The 18,759-nt window shown below is 36.2% G+C and overlaps 2 protein-coding genes across 2 annotated transcripts in view; one reads left to right on the top strand and one right to left on the bottom strand.

The window, feature by feature from the left end:
* The window catches only part of LOC136809599 (midasin-like), a 67,136-nt gene that overhangs the window by 9,233 nt on the left and 39,144 nt on the right, over positions 1-18,759 (top strand). The window contains exons 23-53 of the mRNA XM_067066139.1: positions 27-235; positions 421-543; positions 755-817; positions 978-1,109; positions 1,423-1,530; positions 1,937-2,044; positions 2,266-2,337; positions 2,520-2,618; positions 2,922-3,065; positions 3,450-3,578; positions 4,024-4,162; positions 4,317-4,418; positions 4,754-4,901; positions 5,139-5,255; positions 5,408-5,492; positions 6,002-6,143; positions 6,369-6,499; positions 7,314-7,632; positions 7,894-7,937; positions 8,182-8,207; positions 8,819-8,919; positions 9,555-9,688; positions 9,817-9,977; positions 10,205-10,340; positions 11,178-11,310; positions 11,506-11,744; positions 12,022-12,138; positions 12,575-12,768; positions 13,167-13,405; positions 13,762-13,901; positions 14,231-14,452. Coding sequence (XP_066922240.1) covers positions 27-235; positions 421-543; positions 755-817; positions 978-1,109; positions 1,423-1,530; positions 1,937-2,044; positions 2,266-2,337; positions 2,520-2,618; positions 2,922-3,065; positions 3,450-3,578; positions 4,024-4,162; positions 4,317-4,418; positions 4,754-4,901; positions 5,139-5,255; positions 5,408-5,492; positions 6,002-6,143; positions 6,369-6,499; positions 7,314-7,632; positions 7,894-7,937; positions 8,182-8,207; positions 8,819-8,919; positions 9,555-9,688; positions 9,817-9,977; positions 10,205-10,340; positions 11,178-11,310; positions 11,506-11,744; positions 12,022-12,138; positions 12,575-12,768; positions 13,167-13,405; positions 13,762-13,901; positions 14,231-14,452 — 4,256 coding nt within the window. The remainder of the gene's footprint in view (positions 1-26; positions 236-420; positions 544-754; positions 818-977; positions 1,110-1,422; positions 1,531-1,936; positions 2,045-2,265; positions 2,338-2,519; positions 2,619-2,921; positions 3,066-3,449; positions 3,579-4,023; positions 4,163-4,316; positions 4,419-4,753; positions 4,902-5,138; positions 5,256-5,407; positions 5,493-6,001; positions 6,144-6,368; positions 6,500-7,313; positions 7,633-7,893; positions 7,938-8,181; positions 8,208-8,818; positions 8,920-9,554; positions 9,689-9,816; positions 9,978-10,204; positions 10,341-11,177; positions 11,311-11,505; positions 11,745-12,021; positions 12,139-12,574; positions 12,769-13,166; positions 13,406-13,761; positions 13,902-14,230; positions 14,453-18,759) is intronic.
* On the bottom strand, positions 15,095-18,503 carry LOC136809600 (uncharacterized). The gene is made up of 6 exons (XM_067066141.1): positions 18,344-18,503; positions 17,925-18,170; positions 17,447-17,773; positions 16,613-17,077; positions 15,957-16,424; positions 15,095-15,773 (listed from the first exon to the last, which is right to left on the bottom strand). Exons 1-6 carry the CDS (start codon positions 18,462-18,464, stop codon positions 15,292-15,294), a joined length of 2,109 nt encoding a protein of 702 aa, XP_066922242.1. The 5' UTR covers positions 18,465-18,503; the 3' UTR covers positions 15,095-15,291.

The following is an 18,759-nucleotide window of genomic DNA, read 5'->3' as shown; positions in this document are numbered from 1 at the left end:
ACCTCTTAATAAATTATTCCCAATAGGTCTTGCAATGGACGAAGAAAGTAAAACACAATTCAGCTTCAAGTCATCCACAACCAAAAGAAATGCACTCCATCTTTTGAGAGGACTTCAATTATCTAGACCCATACTTCTGGAAGGTTCGCCTGGCGTTGGAAAGACCAGCTTGGTTGTGGCACTGGCCAGAGCTTCTTGCAATCCAATAACTCGCATCAATCTATCTGAAGAAACGGTATTGCTTGGATTCTAAACAATGCTTCATTTGTAAAACCCGTTATTATTGAATTATATAATTCAACTCCCTCCATCCTTCCTTCACTGATTGTCATTGTCAGTAATACTTGGCTTAGTTAACTAACCATTTGTATGGAGTTTTACAGGTCTTTTGTTAGGTGTTTCTATTATTTTGGTTTTTAGGATATTTCAGATTTGTTTGGTTCAGATCTTCCAGTAGAGGGAGGAGAAGCTGGACAATTCTCCTGGAAAGATGGTCCACTGTTGAAAGCATTGAAGAGCGGCCACTGGGTTGTCTTTGATGAGGTAGAATGAATATTAGAAAATTTCAACCAAGCAATGTTGAACCTATAATAAGTTTGTCTGTCTTTTACCAGCTTGCCAGAGCCTGCACAGTTCCTAATTTGTTTGCATTAACCTTAAACATATCTCCGTCTGTGAACAGCCAGCAGCATAAATGCTCAATCAGTAAGATATTATGCCGGTTTGATTAATTCACAGTATGATTACTTTTTAGTTGAATTTGGCATCTCAATCAGTTTTAGAAGGCTTGAACGCTTGCTTCGACCACAGAGCTGAGGTATAAGCAATGTTTTGATTACAAAGTTTCAGACATTAAAATATCTTCTAACTATAACAACATTTTAATTCTACTATAAGAAAATCCATTTTCTTGATTTGTGCCCTTCGATCTCCATTTTATTTGTTTCATCAGGGTTCAATTTTCATTTTTATTTTAGCTGTATATCCCAGAATTAAACAAGACTTTCACAGTACAAAAAGAAACACGCATTTTTGCTTGTCAAAACCCTCTTCATCAAGGTGGTGGTAGAAAAGGACTTCCAAAGTCTTTCCTAAACAGATTCACCAAGGTAAGGCCGTATTCTTTTCAGAAGTTATGGCAATCTTTCAAAATCCCGAAAGTAGGACTCCCTGCAGCTCCCTGTTAAACCAGAATTTATGACAAAGAAGTCAATTAACCTTGGTGCACAACATTTCAACTAAATGGTATAAATATTTAAAATCTGGTTTAGAGGGGGGGGGGACAGGATGCACCATGCCACCATGCTTGTTAAAATTAGTTCCCTAAAGTAGTCTTTCTACTGATATTGGCTATTGACTAGTCTACACAAATATCCTGGTACACCAGAACCTACCTGATCATACATAAACATACTTTAACAGGTGTACGTTGATGCAATGACCATTGAAGACCTTCAGATAATCATCCAATCAGCCTATCCCAATATATCTGAAGATGTCATTTCCAAAATGGTTGCTTTTAATTCTAAGGTATGGATATATTTGATAAATTAATAACATATGTCTTACAGTTCTATATTATTGAAGATTTTGCATCCGAATGCAAATTTGACCAAGCTTCAAATGAATTTAAGATAAGATTACAACAAGAACAATCTTTGTTTTTTTGACGTCACTTCTTCCATCAACCTAACATTTGATATAATATTTTAACTTTAACTTTTACAATATTCCTGTAATTCAGGATATAGTTGGGTAAATAAATGTCTGACTTTTTGAGGATTTTCTTAACGTTCTTGTATGCCCTTTCTGACATGTTCTGCTTCCCCATCAACAACTAGACAGCTTCAGTTTTTTTGCCAAGATTAAATTTACGTTTGCTTTACGGGTTATTTTAATATCTTTGCTGCATGCAATCGGTTGCTACTTGTTTCAGCTTCAAGGAGAGGTAGTGGACAAAGGATTATGGGGTAAAAAAGGAGGACCATGGGAATTCAACATAAGAGACATGACAAGATGGTGTGAACTAACTCGACACGATTCTGTAAGTAATTTCTTTCAATTAAAATTTTTTCAATTCGGTTTTATTTTTTGTCAGTATCATCAATTCGTTCGATGCTTACTTCACTCAAGAGATTGTCATTGAGACTGGGTCTAAAGTCAAGTTCCAGAAACAGGCTGAAACATTCAAATTTCTCTTTTGCCATAGCATAGAAATAGTGATACAATTTTCATATGGTCCCATCATTATTTCCTTCTTTTTAGAATTTGGATGCAGGAGACTTTGTGAGGTTGTTGTATCAATCCAGAATGCGCGACCCAATGGATAAAGAAAAGGTAGATATTTTTTACAAAAAAATGATGAATTCGAAAACATAGTACCATCTTCAGTTGGTGCTACTGGATGAGTCTCTATTATCATGTTTTGTCACCTTTTCTATACACAATCTCTCATTGCTATAATCTCGTTTCTGACAACATTTGTCAAATCATCACTTTTTTTGCTTTTTTTTTTTTAGGTTTTGATGCTTTACAAAGAAGTGTTTGGAGATGAAAGTATCGAATTACGATGTAAAACACAACAATGTTCTTTTGAAGTCACCTCCACTGAAGTGAAAGTGAGCTTATTTTCTTTTTCTAATGTTAATTGTGATGTTCTTCACTACGGTTTAATGTAAGAGCGAGGCAAAAACAGAACACTAACTGAAGATTTTTAAACTGTGTATTTCAGTGAACAAAGTATTTTAGCATGTTAAACAATAGTGTTTGTTCACCCCTTGAAATAAGTCTTATTGGTCGAAAAGTGCATCACATGACTTTCCGTGGCGAAGAATTGGACGTAACAATAAAATGTTTTTTCCTCCTGTTTTGTAGGTACGTTCAGAGAAATTCAATGTTGATTTAACCATCTTTCTTTTTAGATTGGCTATTCCAAAGTCACACGTAATGAACGTAAAAAGAACGGCGTAGCGTTATCAAGCAAGCCTTTGGAAATGTTGCGTGGGAATCTGCCTTATTTGGAAGGAATCACGAAATGTGTTGAAATGAATTGGATGACCATACTGGTAAAACATGGAATAATTCATACCTAAGATATAAGAAGAAATTTGACTTGAATAATTCATACCTAAATACTCACAGGAAAATTTGAGTTAGTCACTTGGATGGGAAAGTACAGTTCAAACCATGAAATGTGAATGATTTTCCCAACTGGGTGAATTTCTTGCACATTCCAAGGTGTGAAATGCACTTTTCACACATGGGTAATTTTCCTGTGACTATATCTTGAAAGTAACAAAACAAAAATTCACAAACTATCTTTAAAGTATATTACAATGCTTCAATAGCCACGTCTGACGTTGGATAGAACTTGAAAGTCTAGCAATGTTTATATTGATTGAATCCTTTTTCCTCGATTTATTAACCTTTCTCTTCTGTCTTGCTCTTAGGTTGGAGGGGAGTCGTCTTGTAAGAACAGCATGGTGAAAGTGCTATCAGAATTGACAGGGAATGAAGTCAATATTTTATCTATGAATAACAGTACTGACAGCAGTGATTTCATCGGTGGATTTGAACAGGTAACCTTTCACCTTGTGCGCCATTAACTTTTCGAGTTATCTTTCTCTGAAGTAATTGTGTACTCGGCACCTTTTTCATTACTTTATACGTTTATCAATCTTTACCTTTGACCTTTCAAACCCGAGTGATGTACATACTTTCAAAATGAGGCAATATACCAAGTCCCAGACTTAAAGCTATACCAATTGATTCAAAAGGGCATAAACATGATGTTTTTCGAAAGAATATGAAAAAACTTTTCTAATAGTAGTAGAAAAAATCGTCCAACTCTTAAGCTACAAGCTAGTTTTATACCAGTTTGGAGTTGAAAGTTTTCACTTTTTTGAAAAAATGTACTGGAAAAGTTAAATATTAGAAGGGTAATATTAATTTACAAAGACAATTGTTTGAGTAAGGAAAAAATGGGATTGCTAGTTTATATCATTGTTCAATTTATTGTTCCAGTTAAACTACGAAACACACGTATCAAAACTTGCCAATGAGCTCCTGGTTATCATCGATGATCTAATGGTTGATGTTCTGCCATCAAGCCAGGAGAAAGATGACAAAGCAGATGTTTTAATGAGGCTGAAACTAAAGATTGGTATATTTTTCATTTCACACTCGAACTTTTTTTTCATTGGCTCTGCCATTTGATTTGAATCTTAGGTTCTCTCTCGGTTATGGGAAAGTTCAAAAGAAAAAGTAACATTCCTCTGTCGGTCTAAAGCATCATTCAATTTTCTTATTTTTTATAGCTGATAAAGGAAAAACTAAAGTTGAAGAAAAAATGAATTCCCTAAATCAAGCCATTCAAGTGCTTGAGAAAACTGGAATGATATCAAATGAGGAGACACTAGGTATGTTGGTTGAGCTTGAGTAATTTTTATGGTAAAAAAGTCCAATTAAAAGGGCTTGTTAGATCATTCATCAATATTGTTTCATTCTCACTTGTTGAGCAATTATCAGCGAGGTTAAATACAGGTTGGTAACTCTCAACTTTAAACCGGTCTGTTAAAGTCTCTCGCTATAGAACTTTTATGCCAGATCAAAACGAGAAGCAAGGCATACATGGCACGTAAAAATATAAACTCTTTAAGATATTTACCGATACTTTTTTCCTCACTATTCTCATTTTCGAAAAAAAAAAGCGAGAATCTAACTATCACGCAACGTTACTGTAATTTTCTACCAGGCTCTTTCAAATCGAAACACCAAACACTGGAGCGCATGATTTCGAACAATTCTTCAGCAATGGGTCAATTTGAATGGGTCGATGGTATCTTAGTGACCTCATTGAAACAAGGAAGCTGGCTGCTCATTGAAAATGTCAATTTCTGCAGGTAGGTCTCGGTACTTTCCACAAATTGTAAACTGTTTTATAGCTTCCATAAAAACGTTTAGTAAAACCAAGGAACTTGGTAAAACTTATAAGTTTTTAATTCAAAAAAAAACTAATATTGTATTGATTAAACTGAGATTTTATTTACAAACAATGCTCTTTCGTCCCTCTTATTTACCAATTGTTTTAGACCTACCTAACTCCAACTTCACATCTATATATTTTCTTCTGCTTTCAGTTCTTCAATTCTTGATCGTTTGAATGGGCTATTGGAGCCAGGTGGCGTGTTATCTCTTGATGAGAGAGGAGTTATTGATGGGGAAATACCCTTTGTTCGACCACACCCTGAATTCCGGTTAGTGAGCTTTTGAACTGTCTTTAAATCTAAGTGAATACAAAAACCTCTTTTTTTGGTCGTGATAAAGCAACCAAGGACTGGTTTCTTTTCTTTTTTTTTTATTTTATTGCTTTCACTTATGTTGTTTGTATCTAATTTTTCTTAATCAGGTTATTCCTTTCCATGGATGCAAAGTTTGGTGAGATCTCAAGAGCAATGAGAAATCGTGGTGTTGAAATATGTATTTTATCAGAGGTAAACAACAATCGTTTTACGAATTATTAGAGATACTTTAAACTTTTCACTTCAGATGGTTAATCACTTAAATTAGGCTTTGAACTTTGAGACATATTCACATACGCACAGTATTGCATCAAAAGTTGGTCAATATACCAATCCTCAGATTTTTGTGTAACTTCTAACAAAACTTGATTAACAGTGAGGGGAATAACAACCAAATATTTGTTGGACAAATCAAAAAGATGCTTCAGAGCAAGATACGGGCTTTGGTAGCAGCTAGAAAGTTGGCATAATTTAGAAAAATAAGAAAGAACGTTCAAAAAGTTATATCTCTGGTTTGGTAATATTATGTGTTCGGGCGGTCTACTAAAATGGTCTCAATATGGCTAAACATTTTGAAAATTCAGTGTTTTGTGTATGACTGTATGACACCAAATTCTCATGTTTCCTCAGATTGGTCAGTGTGTCCGTTTTCGGCGCTAAGTCTTCATTTAATTTTTAAATTGCACATTCATCCACTTCAGGAGGACAATGTTGAGTTGGATATGATCGATTGCAGTCTTTTGTCAAGATCCAACAATCTCGCCGTTGAGTCGACAGATTTAATCAAAAGAAAATTAGAAGCTATCAATTCAAATGATCATACGAATCAATCTGCTATCAAAGGTTCCAAAAATATTATTTTATATCGCTCTTTGTGTACAAGTCTTTTGCATTTATCTATAATGAAGGCTAGAATATTATCTAATATTATAAATAAAACTTTTGTCAAATAAAGATATGATATAAAATTCTAAGAGACTTGAGAAAAATTAATCTATTCTCATTTCGTAACCTATATAACATTTTTTTGGCATTCATTCATATTTTGCACTTCGTCTTTTGTTTTAGGCCAGCTGTCAAAGTACCTTGAAGTGTGCAAGTTGACTGGATGTTTAGTTGAATGTGGAAGCAATGTTGGAGATGCGATGGATAAAGCTCTTGCAGAGGTTGTACCAACAGATGAACTGATGTTTGATGAGGTAACTTTCACCTGAAACAAAGTCATATTTCCTTTTTATTTGTGCAAAGATCTGAAATTGCGTAAGATGCTTTTATTTTCGAGCAAGTTTATCCTTTCATATACCTTTAGTAGAAATTTTTTTTATAACAGACGCTTCTTTTTGTTCATTTTGAAGATTTATTTCCTAGACGTTTCGTTCCTCAACTGAAAACAATCCTCACTAAAGCATAATACAGTAAAATTGATTTTCAATTCATTTTCAACATAGTAGCGCAACATTTCCATAGTGGGCACCCCCCCCAAGATTGAAGGGGGGATTGAGGATTTTCAGATTTTTAAAAATAGGTGGGGGTTGGGTTGATGAGAAATTTCAGATGGGGGTAATCCTATGTAGGTGGGGTGACATTTTTCAGGTGGGGGTTGTCAAGTTTTCTGTATTTAAATCTTTGTTTGATTTTGCAATTTTCTTTCAAATATCTTTTTCCATCTTTGTTACACATATAGAGAGAAAAATATGAATGAATGCCAAAAAAATGTTATCTAGGTTACGAAATGAGAATATTAATTTTTCTCAAGTCTCTTCCTCTCCAATTTGTACTCCTTGGGAGCTTTAGCCAGAACCTTGCGTGTTCCTAACATTTAGGTGGGGGGTTTTGGATGATAAGAGATTTCAGGTGGGGTAACCCTATGTAGGTGAAGGTGACCTTTTTCAAGTGGGGGTTGGAAGGGTGTTGCCCACTATGATTTCAATTCAAACTAAATAATATCACAAATTAAATACGACCAAACCCAAGAATATTTATTCGATCGGTTCTTATTCCATTTTCTCTCAGGAACCAATGATGCCATTTGAAACAGTGCAAGAAAGTTCAGAGAAATCCAAATACATCCATCTCATCCCATCAGTGAAGCAATGGTGTGATTCGTTACATCAAGCAAGAGTATCTCACAGCCTGATCCCATTCACGCTGAGTGCGGACGAAAATCAAAAGTCGATCGCTGCTTTGAAAGTGTTTCTCGAAAGTTCTTCAATGGATGAATTGAATGGAATGCATGTTTACTTGAAGAAAATCTTACCCGTCAATCTGCTTTATGCTTGGAACACATTTATAGATTCCGCTTCAATGCTGAGCAACGAAGTGCAAATTTGTGGTATGTGCCGCTGTTTAGGTTTCATGTTTCTTCTGGAAAGACCGAGGGTTGCCAAAAGTCTTTAATTCATGATATGCACCATTGCAATGTCTTCCACGGACCCAACCGCTGATTGGTTGAAAATGACGTATTGACTGATTTTACGTCACTTACAACCAATCAGCTATTGGGTTCGTGATGTAATGTCAGAAGACATTGCAGTGGTACATAAATGAATATAGATTTAATTTATTTTGTTATGTTCTTACCTTTCTCTTCTAGACGGCTCAACTAGAATATTCCAACTGATGAATTCTGGTTCAGAGGTGATTGATTTTATAATATATGGTTGCAAGTCCAACCCAAAAATTTGATGAGCTTTTGAAACCATCATTTACAACACAACCGGATCTCAATTTTGCCATCCTAAGGCATCTTGTATCTAGTGAAAGTGACCATTGAAAATAATTGGTTTGAATCAACAAAAATAATGAATAGAATAGGTCTCTCATGATACGAGTGGAGAGTTTCATTCGACTTAATTTATTTAATCCATCTTTTTCCTTGCAGAATCCCCTCGCTGATCAATTGAAAAGGTATGAGTTGACTACTTTAAATCGAATTAACGTAAATATCGTTTTCTATTTCCTGAAAATGCTTGAAAGGTCCATAGCCAGGCAGATTGTTTTTGCATGCATTGGACATGGGATCATCCCCCCCCCAGGAAGATGGGGGGGGAATCAGATTTTGGTGCCAGGGGGGAAGTGAAAATTTCAAGCTTGATGGGGGGAGAAAGGCGAATAGGGGGTATATTCAGTCCTCTACCTAGTGGGGGGAGTAATAGGATAAATACAGACCTTCCTGGTGTGTTTGGGCATTCAGGCTTATGAGCCTGTCTTTCTTGGGATTTTGAGAGTCTTTTTTTTGCTATAGTAGCTTGCGAATTGAGGCGGGTCTGGATCATCACTTCGCAACCCTTATAGGGGGATTTCCCAATTAGGGGGGGGAGCACGAATTTTAAAGACAGGTGGGGGGAAAGGCCAGATGGGGGATTTTAGCTCATATTAGGGGGGACCAAAAAGCTGGAGGACGCCATGTTGGAATGTTTTGTAGTAGGCTTGTTATAGTAAATCGCTGTAGTTCAAACTACATTAACATCTGCACGGCTTTCCATCGCACAATCATCCATCCTTTGGTTCCACTCTAGGTTGGCCATTTTGTTCCATTTAATAACCTTCAATTTCCATCCAAACGTTGATCAATTTGGAAGAAACTCTTTGATGATGTTGTCAAAGGCTTTCAAAGAAGGTGAGCTATGATTCTTATTATGAGAGTCGAAGGGTAAATCATTCAAAAGATTCCTGCACTTACTCCTTCTTCCAAAAAATCACCAAAAATCGTTTGATCTCTTTATATATATTTGGAAGTGATTAATATTTCTCGAGCAGTATAATTGTGATCCATTGGGCTCATTCCTTGATCTGGTCTCTATCCGACACATCTAACCTAAAACCAGTCAATTAGTAAAGTATCACGAATAAATGAACAAAGCGCCCCCTTTTGTCTAAACGCGAGAAATAGCAAGACTTCCCACATTCAAATTCGTCCAGATTCTTCGAGTACTTTTTTCAAAAAAGAATTAGAACTAGTGGATTTTTTTCAGCCGATTAGACACATTTTTGTTTTTTATTTGTTTTGTTGAAGTCGTGCCCAGTCCGTTGAGATAGCAGTAAACAGTACGGTACTTTATTTCCCAAGAAGCTTGAGCTTTATGCGGTGAACGACACCATTTTGTCTGGCAGAAATCTTGGAAAAGTCTTTGTATGATCAAGTAATGGTGAGCCGAATGAGTAACGTAGCAAGATGATTCTTCCTATGTGGAAAAATAACCAATTGCATTGTAAAGGTTGAGTTACACTGAATGATATTTTCTTTCCTTGCAGGTAAACGTAACGCGTCCACCTTACCACACAAATCGATCATGAATGTGTTTGTATTTTACAAAAGTCTTATGTCGTACATCTACGATGAATGGTTGCGAAATGTTCACTTTGAAAGCACCGAACACCTTGCTAAGGTTGGTTCGCAAATTTTCTCGTAGCCATTGACCTATTTTTTCTTAACTGTTCTCATTTGAATTTATTGCTGATGTGATAGCTGTTGACCGTTAGCTTCTTTTACCATTTTCATGTCTCTTTGTTTTAGATGTTTGAAGGTTTGAGTTGGCTCAAACGTCTTCTAGAATACCTGACCAATGAGAACACAACAAGCTCCATGCTTGACACAACACGTTCATTTTCCTTTTCTACTCTCGTTCTTCATTGGAAATGGTGCCAAGAAAACTTCTTCAAATTTCTTCAACCAAGGTACACTTTTGAAGTGTTTCACAATATAAACAAATGGGATTCCTAGAAAAAGAAATCTGCCATCTAAAGAATGATAGTCTGACCTTCCTTAAAGTTGGGATTGGTTGTTCATTGTTTGAGTCTTTTCATATTTCTCTCTTATCATCCTGTTAGGATTTTATTTTGATTTGTTCTCTTACTAAATTGCTAGAATGTATGGTACAGCTCATCCTTTTTGTTTATTTTAGTGCTGAATTATCGTTCACTATGGATCAACTCTCCAACTTATTGGGTGAAGATAGCAAGAATTACGAGTTGTTAGCCATCTCCAAAGCTTTCTCAAGACCAAAAGCATTTCAATGTATTGAGCAAAGCAATTTAGTCGTAAGTTAATAAATCATCTAAGCAGTTAATCTTTCTTGTCATCAGATTTGCAATATCTCCCAAATTTTGAAATATCTCGAGTGTTTTGGAATGAGAAAAGCTGACTGGCGTCGTCGTTGTTTCTCCCGGTTTCAGTTTGGAATCTTCCTTTTCCTGCAAGGACTATTATCACCCGTTATCGGGGATTATCGGGGATTATCAACGAACGAAATTTACTGATTTTTATAAAAAAACAAGCGCGTTATTGGTAAAACTGTTGACATCCATTTGTACTTTAAAGATATTTTCAAAGTTTTCAATTCTTTCTTTTTCGTTTTGATCTCTTGACAAAAGTGTTTCACTTTTCTTGACATTCAGCCAACTTGACTTTTGTTCATCGGTAGACTCATAGGCCATAGTCAACCAAATTGAATATTCATTAATCCCGTCATTAATCGTATTCACCGTTATGACAATGAAATTTCACGTTTCATTCAATAACAAGTTGCTTCTCCGTAGATCAGCAATGATGATGGTTCTCCAAGAATAAGAAGTTGAAAAGTGTTGATATTTTTTTAACTTTCACCAAAGAAACTGTCATCAAATATCTTGTTTTCTGTTTTATTTGATGTCACTTTTTATCTTGAGCAAACTTTTCTGACGTAAACTTTTCACCAACCTCGTTTTGAATCATCGGGAACATTCCTGTCTCTCTTTTTGGTTCTTTAAATATTATTAATTCTGATATATGAGACCAAATTTCAATATTACCTCGCCGTTTACGTACAGTCCATCCAGCCTCTTAGCTACTTAGAATAGTTCGTTTTTTACTAATGATCATACACTCTTTGTTTTCAGGTCAATCTCGGAGAATCATATCAGCATCTTGATACAAAAGAAGGATCGAATAATTTGAAAGAACAACTTCTTTCATGTTTGGCTGAAGTCCATTTGAATCAAAATCATGACTATTTCACTGTCAAAAAATCTGGTATGATTTTGTACAGAAATTTCAGAATTACTTATAAAAGTTATGTAAAAAAGTAACATTTGCGAACTTTGAGTCATTATACCTTATTCATTACCGATGCCTGAAGCCGCAACCCTTTTGGGTTGTGGGTATGATATTTAGAAACATAGGGATGATTTTGTACTCTTCTTCATCTCTTTACTTTTTATTTTTCAGTACAAAAGATAATTGAGGAAGCAAATTTGCTGCCAGATAAACGTCAAACCACCAGACAAGAAACCGAAATATTACAATCGCTTTACCAACAACTCTTCCAGAATATCTGTCATACAACGTCCCATCAATTGAACAGAAATGAAATTACTAAAGACCTGGATCAACTTGTTAAATACAGCTTACAACTGTCAAAGGACGTTCAGCTTCCTGGTGTGCTCGCCGTATTGCATCATCTAAAGGTAATGTGGAAAGTTGATCTCACCATTAAAAAATGAATGGTCCAGAACGTAAATCTCGTGATCCAGGCCACGATTAACTTCCAATGTGAATATAGCCGGGTCGATAGACTCAAACTTATTCAGAATAATTAACATTATATTATCATTTAGTTCATTAAAACTTAGCCGTACAGCTTTCCGATGTTTTTTCAAGAACTGCAATAGATTTACCCAATACTTTGTCTTTACATACGCTGCAATCTTGTTTTCATTCTTGTTTCTTGTTTTTACGTTATAGGGTGGAGAAGAAACTAACTTGATTGATCAATATCTTCCTCATTTGCAATCCAGCCTAGCATGCCAACGGTTCCAAGATCTTGCCGATATTTTCGCACTTGATTACGACGGTCCCAAGGTAGTGTGCTCTATCAAATTTTATTTTTAGTAGCTTTGATGGAAAGTTACTTAATCACCTTGTCGATGCTTTCCATTACACATTTTTGATGTTTCTTGTTTCTTCTATTTTTTAAAGATGTCTTACACTCTCCCTTTTTACTAAGGAGCAGATTTCTAACAAAGCTTCGGTGTAAAACACTTTTGTCGTAACGAAAAAACGTCTCTTTTTATATACAAATCACATTCGTCTTTCCTTTTTTCTATTTTTTGTTACATACTCTTAGTATTCAAATATTATGAAATAATGTTGAAATTCTAAAATTTGAGAGTGGGGGATCTAATGTAAAACGGGAAAAAATACACCTCTACTCTCGTGGGAATCTTGCAAATACATAGGATTTAGGAACTGCGTGTGCTTGGAAAAAGATGTCTTTATGTTTGTATTCCGAATTCAGATCAAACATTCAATTCTCCCGCTGGAGGTGACTGTTCTGAAGTACTTGGAATGTCTGGTGATACCTTACGAAAACACTGTTGCGTTGAATATCCCGTTGAAATCATGCGAAGACACTTTCCAACAACTATCTCAATTGAGGAGCTTGTTGTGGGCTGGTGGTGACGTAATGATGAACTCAAAGCAAAAATTCCTGTAAGAATTAAGTATTGGTCTATGTAGCCATGACAACTTTTATGTTCAGTTTTAAATATTAAATGGCCATTCTTATCAGTTAGCACAAAAAACTGAGCAAATGTTTGGGCTTCGATTGAGTTTTTAAAAAATGGGTATAAACAAGGATGGTTGATTTCAATTCTTGTATCCTTTGGTGACAATTTATGTGTTAAAAGTACGAATATCTCAAATCGTATTGCTCAAAACTCTTTTCCGCTTTTCCTTTTAAAAGTCAGATTAAAAACTTTTCAAAATTCGGCAAAAATTCGAAGAATAGTTGGGAATTTGCTGCGTGAAATAGATTTACAATTTGAAACTAAAATTTTAGTTTTAAGACTGTAATCAAATTATATACTTAATAACCTTTTCTCTTTCAGAGAGCAATCAATAACTGGATCAATGCGAAAAATTCTTAGTTTATGTCAAGCACATTGCCTCGTATCCAAACATGATGGACTCCTTGATGCTTTGAATCAATTCAAGTCGACTCTTTCACATTCTGATGTATCTCAGTTCATTGAGTGTCTCCAAACGGTCAAGAATAATGTCAACTTCAGTACTGGCGTAGAGCATGTCGTTCAAAATTTGATTGGTTATCTGCAAAGTTCGAAACAAGGTAAGTGTAATTTACGGTCAAATAATTAATCATAATAGATGATCAATTCGGTAATAAAAATACAGCAGCTATCAGATATGCATACTCGTAAACCCTTTTTCCGTATACGCTTTGTTATGTAATACAGTGTAATTCCTTTAACTCGAATCTCTATAACTCGAATATTTCCTTAACTCGAACAAGTTTTCTAGTCCCTTCAGTTAACAACGACTTTTTTAACTACTCCTTATCACGAAATTTCCATACCTCGAACAAATTTGTGTTTCCCGTGCGTGTTCGAGTTATGGAGATGTATAACTGTATAGCTAATCCATGACTCTTTCTCGTGGACTAATTATGTCCAATATTTATCATAGACGATCATTTAAATCTTAACGTACAATGTGGTATGTTATTGGCATACTCTTCGTTGATGGAATTCCACGTCGGGAAAATTCACCTCAAGTATGACCCCGTTGAAGAAGTCCTTCTCAGGAAACAGCATCTTCAAAGCCAAGTATGTTAAACTTTCCTGTAGTCGTTTTTGTTACACGCTTTTTTAATACCATTTTGGATGTTCTCATCAAAAACGTGTATTTCGAAAAGTCATCTATACTCTTTTTTGATAGAAAGGATATCATACACAGGCAAAACCATACGAAGATATTAGTAACCCATTTGTTTTGTGTTTGAAAGAAAAACTAATATGCTTTTATGTGAATTTCATGCAAAATCATTTCGAGATTGTTTTCGAGGGAAAATGTATCAATCTTCCATGTTTTTTGGTCAATTTATGTTTTAGTCAATTTTAGAATTTCTCATTATATCCGGATTTTTTCTCGATAGCTATCCGACGTACAAGACGAGTTAGAGATTCGTTACAAGACACAACACATTTGGACTGGTTCACCATCCTGCGTAAAAAATGAAGAAACAGGTCTCATTCAAGTTCAACATCTGACCTTCAATCCTTTGATGGCTGAAACTCTATTGGAAAGTCAAGACAATGTTTCAACGCAGCTTCATGAGTGTCAAGAAGAAGATATCGCGAGACCTCAAGAAACGCAGGTACTTTAGCTTTTTGTTTATTTGAAATACAACTCTCCCCAAATTGTACTCGAACGGGCTGTGTTATTTGTACGAATTACAGAGAGATTCGTATTATACAAAAGCATTTAAAGAGAGTTTCTTCTTGACGGGGACTGGGATTAGTTCGAATTATAGAAAGATTTGATTTTATAATAGAAGTTCGGATAAGCGAGAGGTCTTTTAAGTTTGCTTTACACAATTTTGTCGGACGCCCCAAACTCTAAAAATACGAATCAAATTTAAAGCAAAAATCTGGCCATAATCTATAAATAGTTGATATAGTCTTAAAAGTCGATGGAATCATCGTTTGCTTAGTGCATGCATCTCTAAAATCAGCTGTGGTCAATATCGGTGTGCGTGAAGTATACTGTCTGTACAATTCTGCAAGAGGCTCTTGCGACTTTCAGACTAAAAGATTATACCACGTAAGATGATTTGTTGCTTGTAAACAGACCTGATATCTACGGAAATTTCAAAATTTCAAAATTTCAAAATTTCAAAATTCAAACGTTATGCGTGAGATACATTCTGGTGTACATAGTAATGAAGCGGCGCTATTGTTTGTTTTTGTAAGATGTGCGAAATTAGGAACATAACCAAATAATTATGACAATGTCTTAATTAGTTGATATTTCAACTGTTTGCTTTATTTTATTGCTCAGATAAAAAGAAAAGTTATTAGAAGAAATTCATAAAATTAAAAACTTAGAGATACAAAGAGTGAAGAAAAACAAATTAAAATGTAAACCCCCTAAGAAATCATTTTGTGTAATCCATGTCCGTGTCCGAATTTCCGTGTCCGAATTTCGTCCGACTTCTTATTTTGATGGAATGCTCCTGAAGACCAGGTTCTTGACAATTGCATGTGCTGGGTTATACCAAGGGTCACCAGAGTAGAGGCGGACATCATGGAAGGCGTACGGGCGGTGGTTGATGATACTGAATCGCAACACATTGTTGATTAGGATGACATATCGGTATCGTTTGACGTCCGTCAAATAGACTTGCGCCACTTGGATGTTTGTATATCTGTTGACTGGGAGATTCTGGAAATTTCGGCAGTAGTTGTGTCGGTTGTTGATGGCGTAACAGATGTGGAGTTGGCGGGTGTTCGGGCGGAACCAGATTCCAGGGATACGGTAACCAATTCGCCCGTGGTTTCCACCGGTAGTGGCGTGTAAGATATTTGTGTATTGGTTTCTTACGGGACCGAAAGGACGAATATTGAAGGATAAGTACCATTGTTTTTCGATTCTTGGAATTGAATTTATGAGCTGGCGTCGAGCTAATCTGTAACCACCTAAAATTGCAGAACAAAAAAATGTTTTGATTGAGTACTAAAGTATTAATATAATAGTGCACTAGTATAACAATTGCTCGATGACTATAGCTGCTGTTTATATATGGCGTATTATCCCGTAGAATACCCTCTAATAAAGTCCTTTCTATAGCTCAAAAAGATAATTGTTTCAGAATCACTTACCTCCTGAGCTTGTGGTGACTTTGACGTTTCTGATGTAAGCTCTGGCTGCAAGACTCCACGGGTTTGCTTGGTAGACTCTGACATTGCGAAAAGTCCTTGGTCTTAAGTTGACGACATTTCGAACAACTCGATTGTTGATTCTGATGGTATAGAAGTGTCTGTTTCCGATGAGTTTTTGTCGAATGTGGACATTAGTATAGCGGTTGGTGGGTAAAGCGGCGCTGTTGTAGCAGTAGTTTGGGCTGTTGTTAAGAGTGGTGCAGATGTGTAACCGGTTGGTGTTTGGGAGGAACCAGACTGCCGGCACCCGATCACCATGACGACCGTGGTTTCTGCCCCTGGTAACGTGGATGATACTTGACCATTGACGGATCTTTCCGTAGGGTCGAATTTGGAATGAGACGTCAAATTCGGAAAAGTAGGTTGGGAATCGCTTGATGATTGTGTTTCTTCGTAATGGTTGGGGAGCTATAAATATTTCAAAAAAAAAAATTTCCTCAAGAGATTCAGTATCTCTCTCGAGTGGAAATCTTAAAAATAGAGTTAAAAATAGAGAAGGTTTATTGCAGTCTCCCTTGAAGTTGACAAGTCTCTCTTTGTGGTGGGGGGATAGACATAACGTAGTTGTCTCCTAATTTCTTGATGCTCAATCTTACCGTAAGGGTTATTGCGGTAATGGAGGAATCTGATGTTTGCCGGAGCTGCAGGATACCATGGATTTGCTTTGTATACTTTCACGTTTGAGTAATATCGTGGGATGTGATTTTGAACTCGAGCAATCTGTCTGTTTCCTACTCGAACCTGATAGATATATTTTGTTCCTTGTGTGTATTGTCGAATAGAGACGTGTGTGTATTTATGGAGAGGTAAAGGCTGACTGTTGACGCACCAGTTGTTCACGTTGTTTAAAGTGGTACAGATGTGAAGACGTGTTGTGCCTGGAACCACGAAAATGGCCGGAATTCTTCGGCCGATGGCTCCATGGTTGCCACCTGTAGTGAAATGGAGGACGCTGGTCCATACGTTCCGCTTGTAGAGGGGTTTGATGTTGAAGTTAATCCAGAAAGCTGGTGACCAGGTTTCTACCGCATCGTGAATACGGTTTCGTCGAAGAGTGTAACCTAAATGACGTACCGTAGCTTCGTGTAATGTCGACATACCTTGTCTAATCCCGCCATATCAACTATCTGGTCCGCAAAGTATTTACGATTAGTTATATTGATTGTTTTTTAAACATCTTATTCAGAAGGTTTTATTCAAAAACATTTTAAAGACCAGATATTTGTTATGACGGAGTTGGACAAGGTATGTCTGCATTGCACGAAGTTACGGTAGAAAAGTGGCAGATGATATATTGATTCCTTAAAAGTGTGTTAGTTGTTTATGTTTTTCAAACTTTTCAAGACTAAGATTTTGCTCTTCTGTGATAAGTATTCTTTACTTTGCTGCGTATTTTCGAAACCGTTCATTCGATTCAATGATTTACTCACCAACTTGAGGATCCTTTTGGATTTTCTTCGAATCCTTTTTCTTCCTATCTTCATCATTTTCTTTACTATGATCATTTTTTTCATCTTCGTCTTTTGACTCGTCATTACCGTCATCTTTTTCTCCTTCTATCTCTTGCTGTTCATCCTTTTCTCCTTCTTTGTCTTTCTCTTCTTTGCCAACTTCATCGCTCGCTTCATCTTCTTTCATTTCTTCTTTCTCTTCTTCGTCCTTCGTTTCCTTCTCTTCGTCCTGTTCTTCTTCGCTTTCATCGTCCGCCTCTTCATCTTTTTTATGTTCACTCTCGTCGAACTCTTTTTCGTCCTCATCTAGTAAATAAAGTATAAAGTAAAAGACATAATCAGATTCGTTCAAGAAAAAAAAAATCATTTATTCAGTAGGTTTACCCAACGCTTCCGGATGTTTAGCTCAGGCTCCATCAAATTCCATGTTATGTACAAAAAAACACAAAATCCTCACCACTTTCGTCTTCATCTTTCTCTGCTTCGACATCACTGTTCTTATCGTCAACCGCATCGAAGTCCTCCTCCTTTTCATCTTCTTTCGTTTCTTCCTTCTTCATTCCCTCGTCCTCTTCATCGCTCGATTCTTTACTCTCCTGCTCGTCCGAAGTATCCACGGAAACATCTTTCGAAGCAATCGCTACCATCTTTTCTTCGCTTGCCGGCTCATCTTCTTCCGCCAGGTCCAGGCTCTCTGGTTTGCCTGAAAAGTAAATTGTTCAAAGGATCATTCTTTCAGCTTGGATTCTCCTGTTTCATGAATAATTGCATTTTGAAATCCTTTTATCTTCATTTTGGCTCTCCTTATCTTACAAAGAAAATTCTATTTCTGGCAATATCCTCTTTTTCAAAAGATATAATATTTTAAAAACTTACAGTTTACTGCAATCAGCAAGAAAGTAAGAAGAAGGAATTTTCTCCAGATGTTCATCCTCATTTTCGTTGTTGGTTCTCGTCTTCTTTCTGCTTCAACCGAATCCAAGAATGAGAATTCCATCCAAAACACCCTTATTTATTCGTGAATGCTCTCTGTTGGCGGTCCATGCAAACACCATGGTTCAAATAAATGATGATTGTTTTCGATCAGAAAACGCTGTGACGATGGAGTTGTTTTGGGTGCTTTGAGGTTGTCAGATCGTTAATTTCATAACTCAATGTTGAGTTGTTTTGGGTGCTTCGAGATTGTCAGATCGTTAATTTCATAACTCCATGTTGGGTCAGTCTGGAGCTGCTTGACTTCCAACAGAGTTTTAATTGAAAAACTTAGAAGTTGTTTTTGTTTTTGTTTTTTC

This window comes from Clytia hemisphaerica, unplaced genomic scaffold, assembly GCF_902728285.1.
Source record: "Clytia hemisphaerica strain Z4C2 unplaced genomic scaffold, Clytia hemisphaerica genome assembly, whole genome shotgun sequence".
Lineage (NCBI taxonomy): Eukaryota > Metazoa > Cnidaria > Hydrozoa > Leptothecata > Clytiidae > Clytia > Clytia hemisphaerica.
Note: the sequence above shows the minus strand (reverse complement) of the source record. Positions and strands in the feature narration are given on the sequence as shown.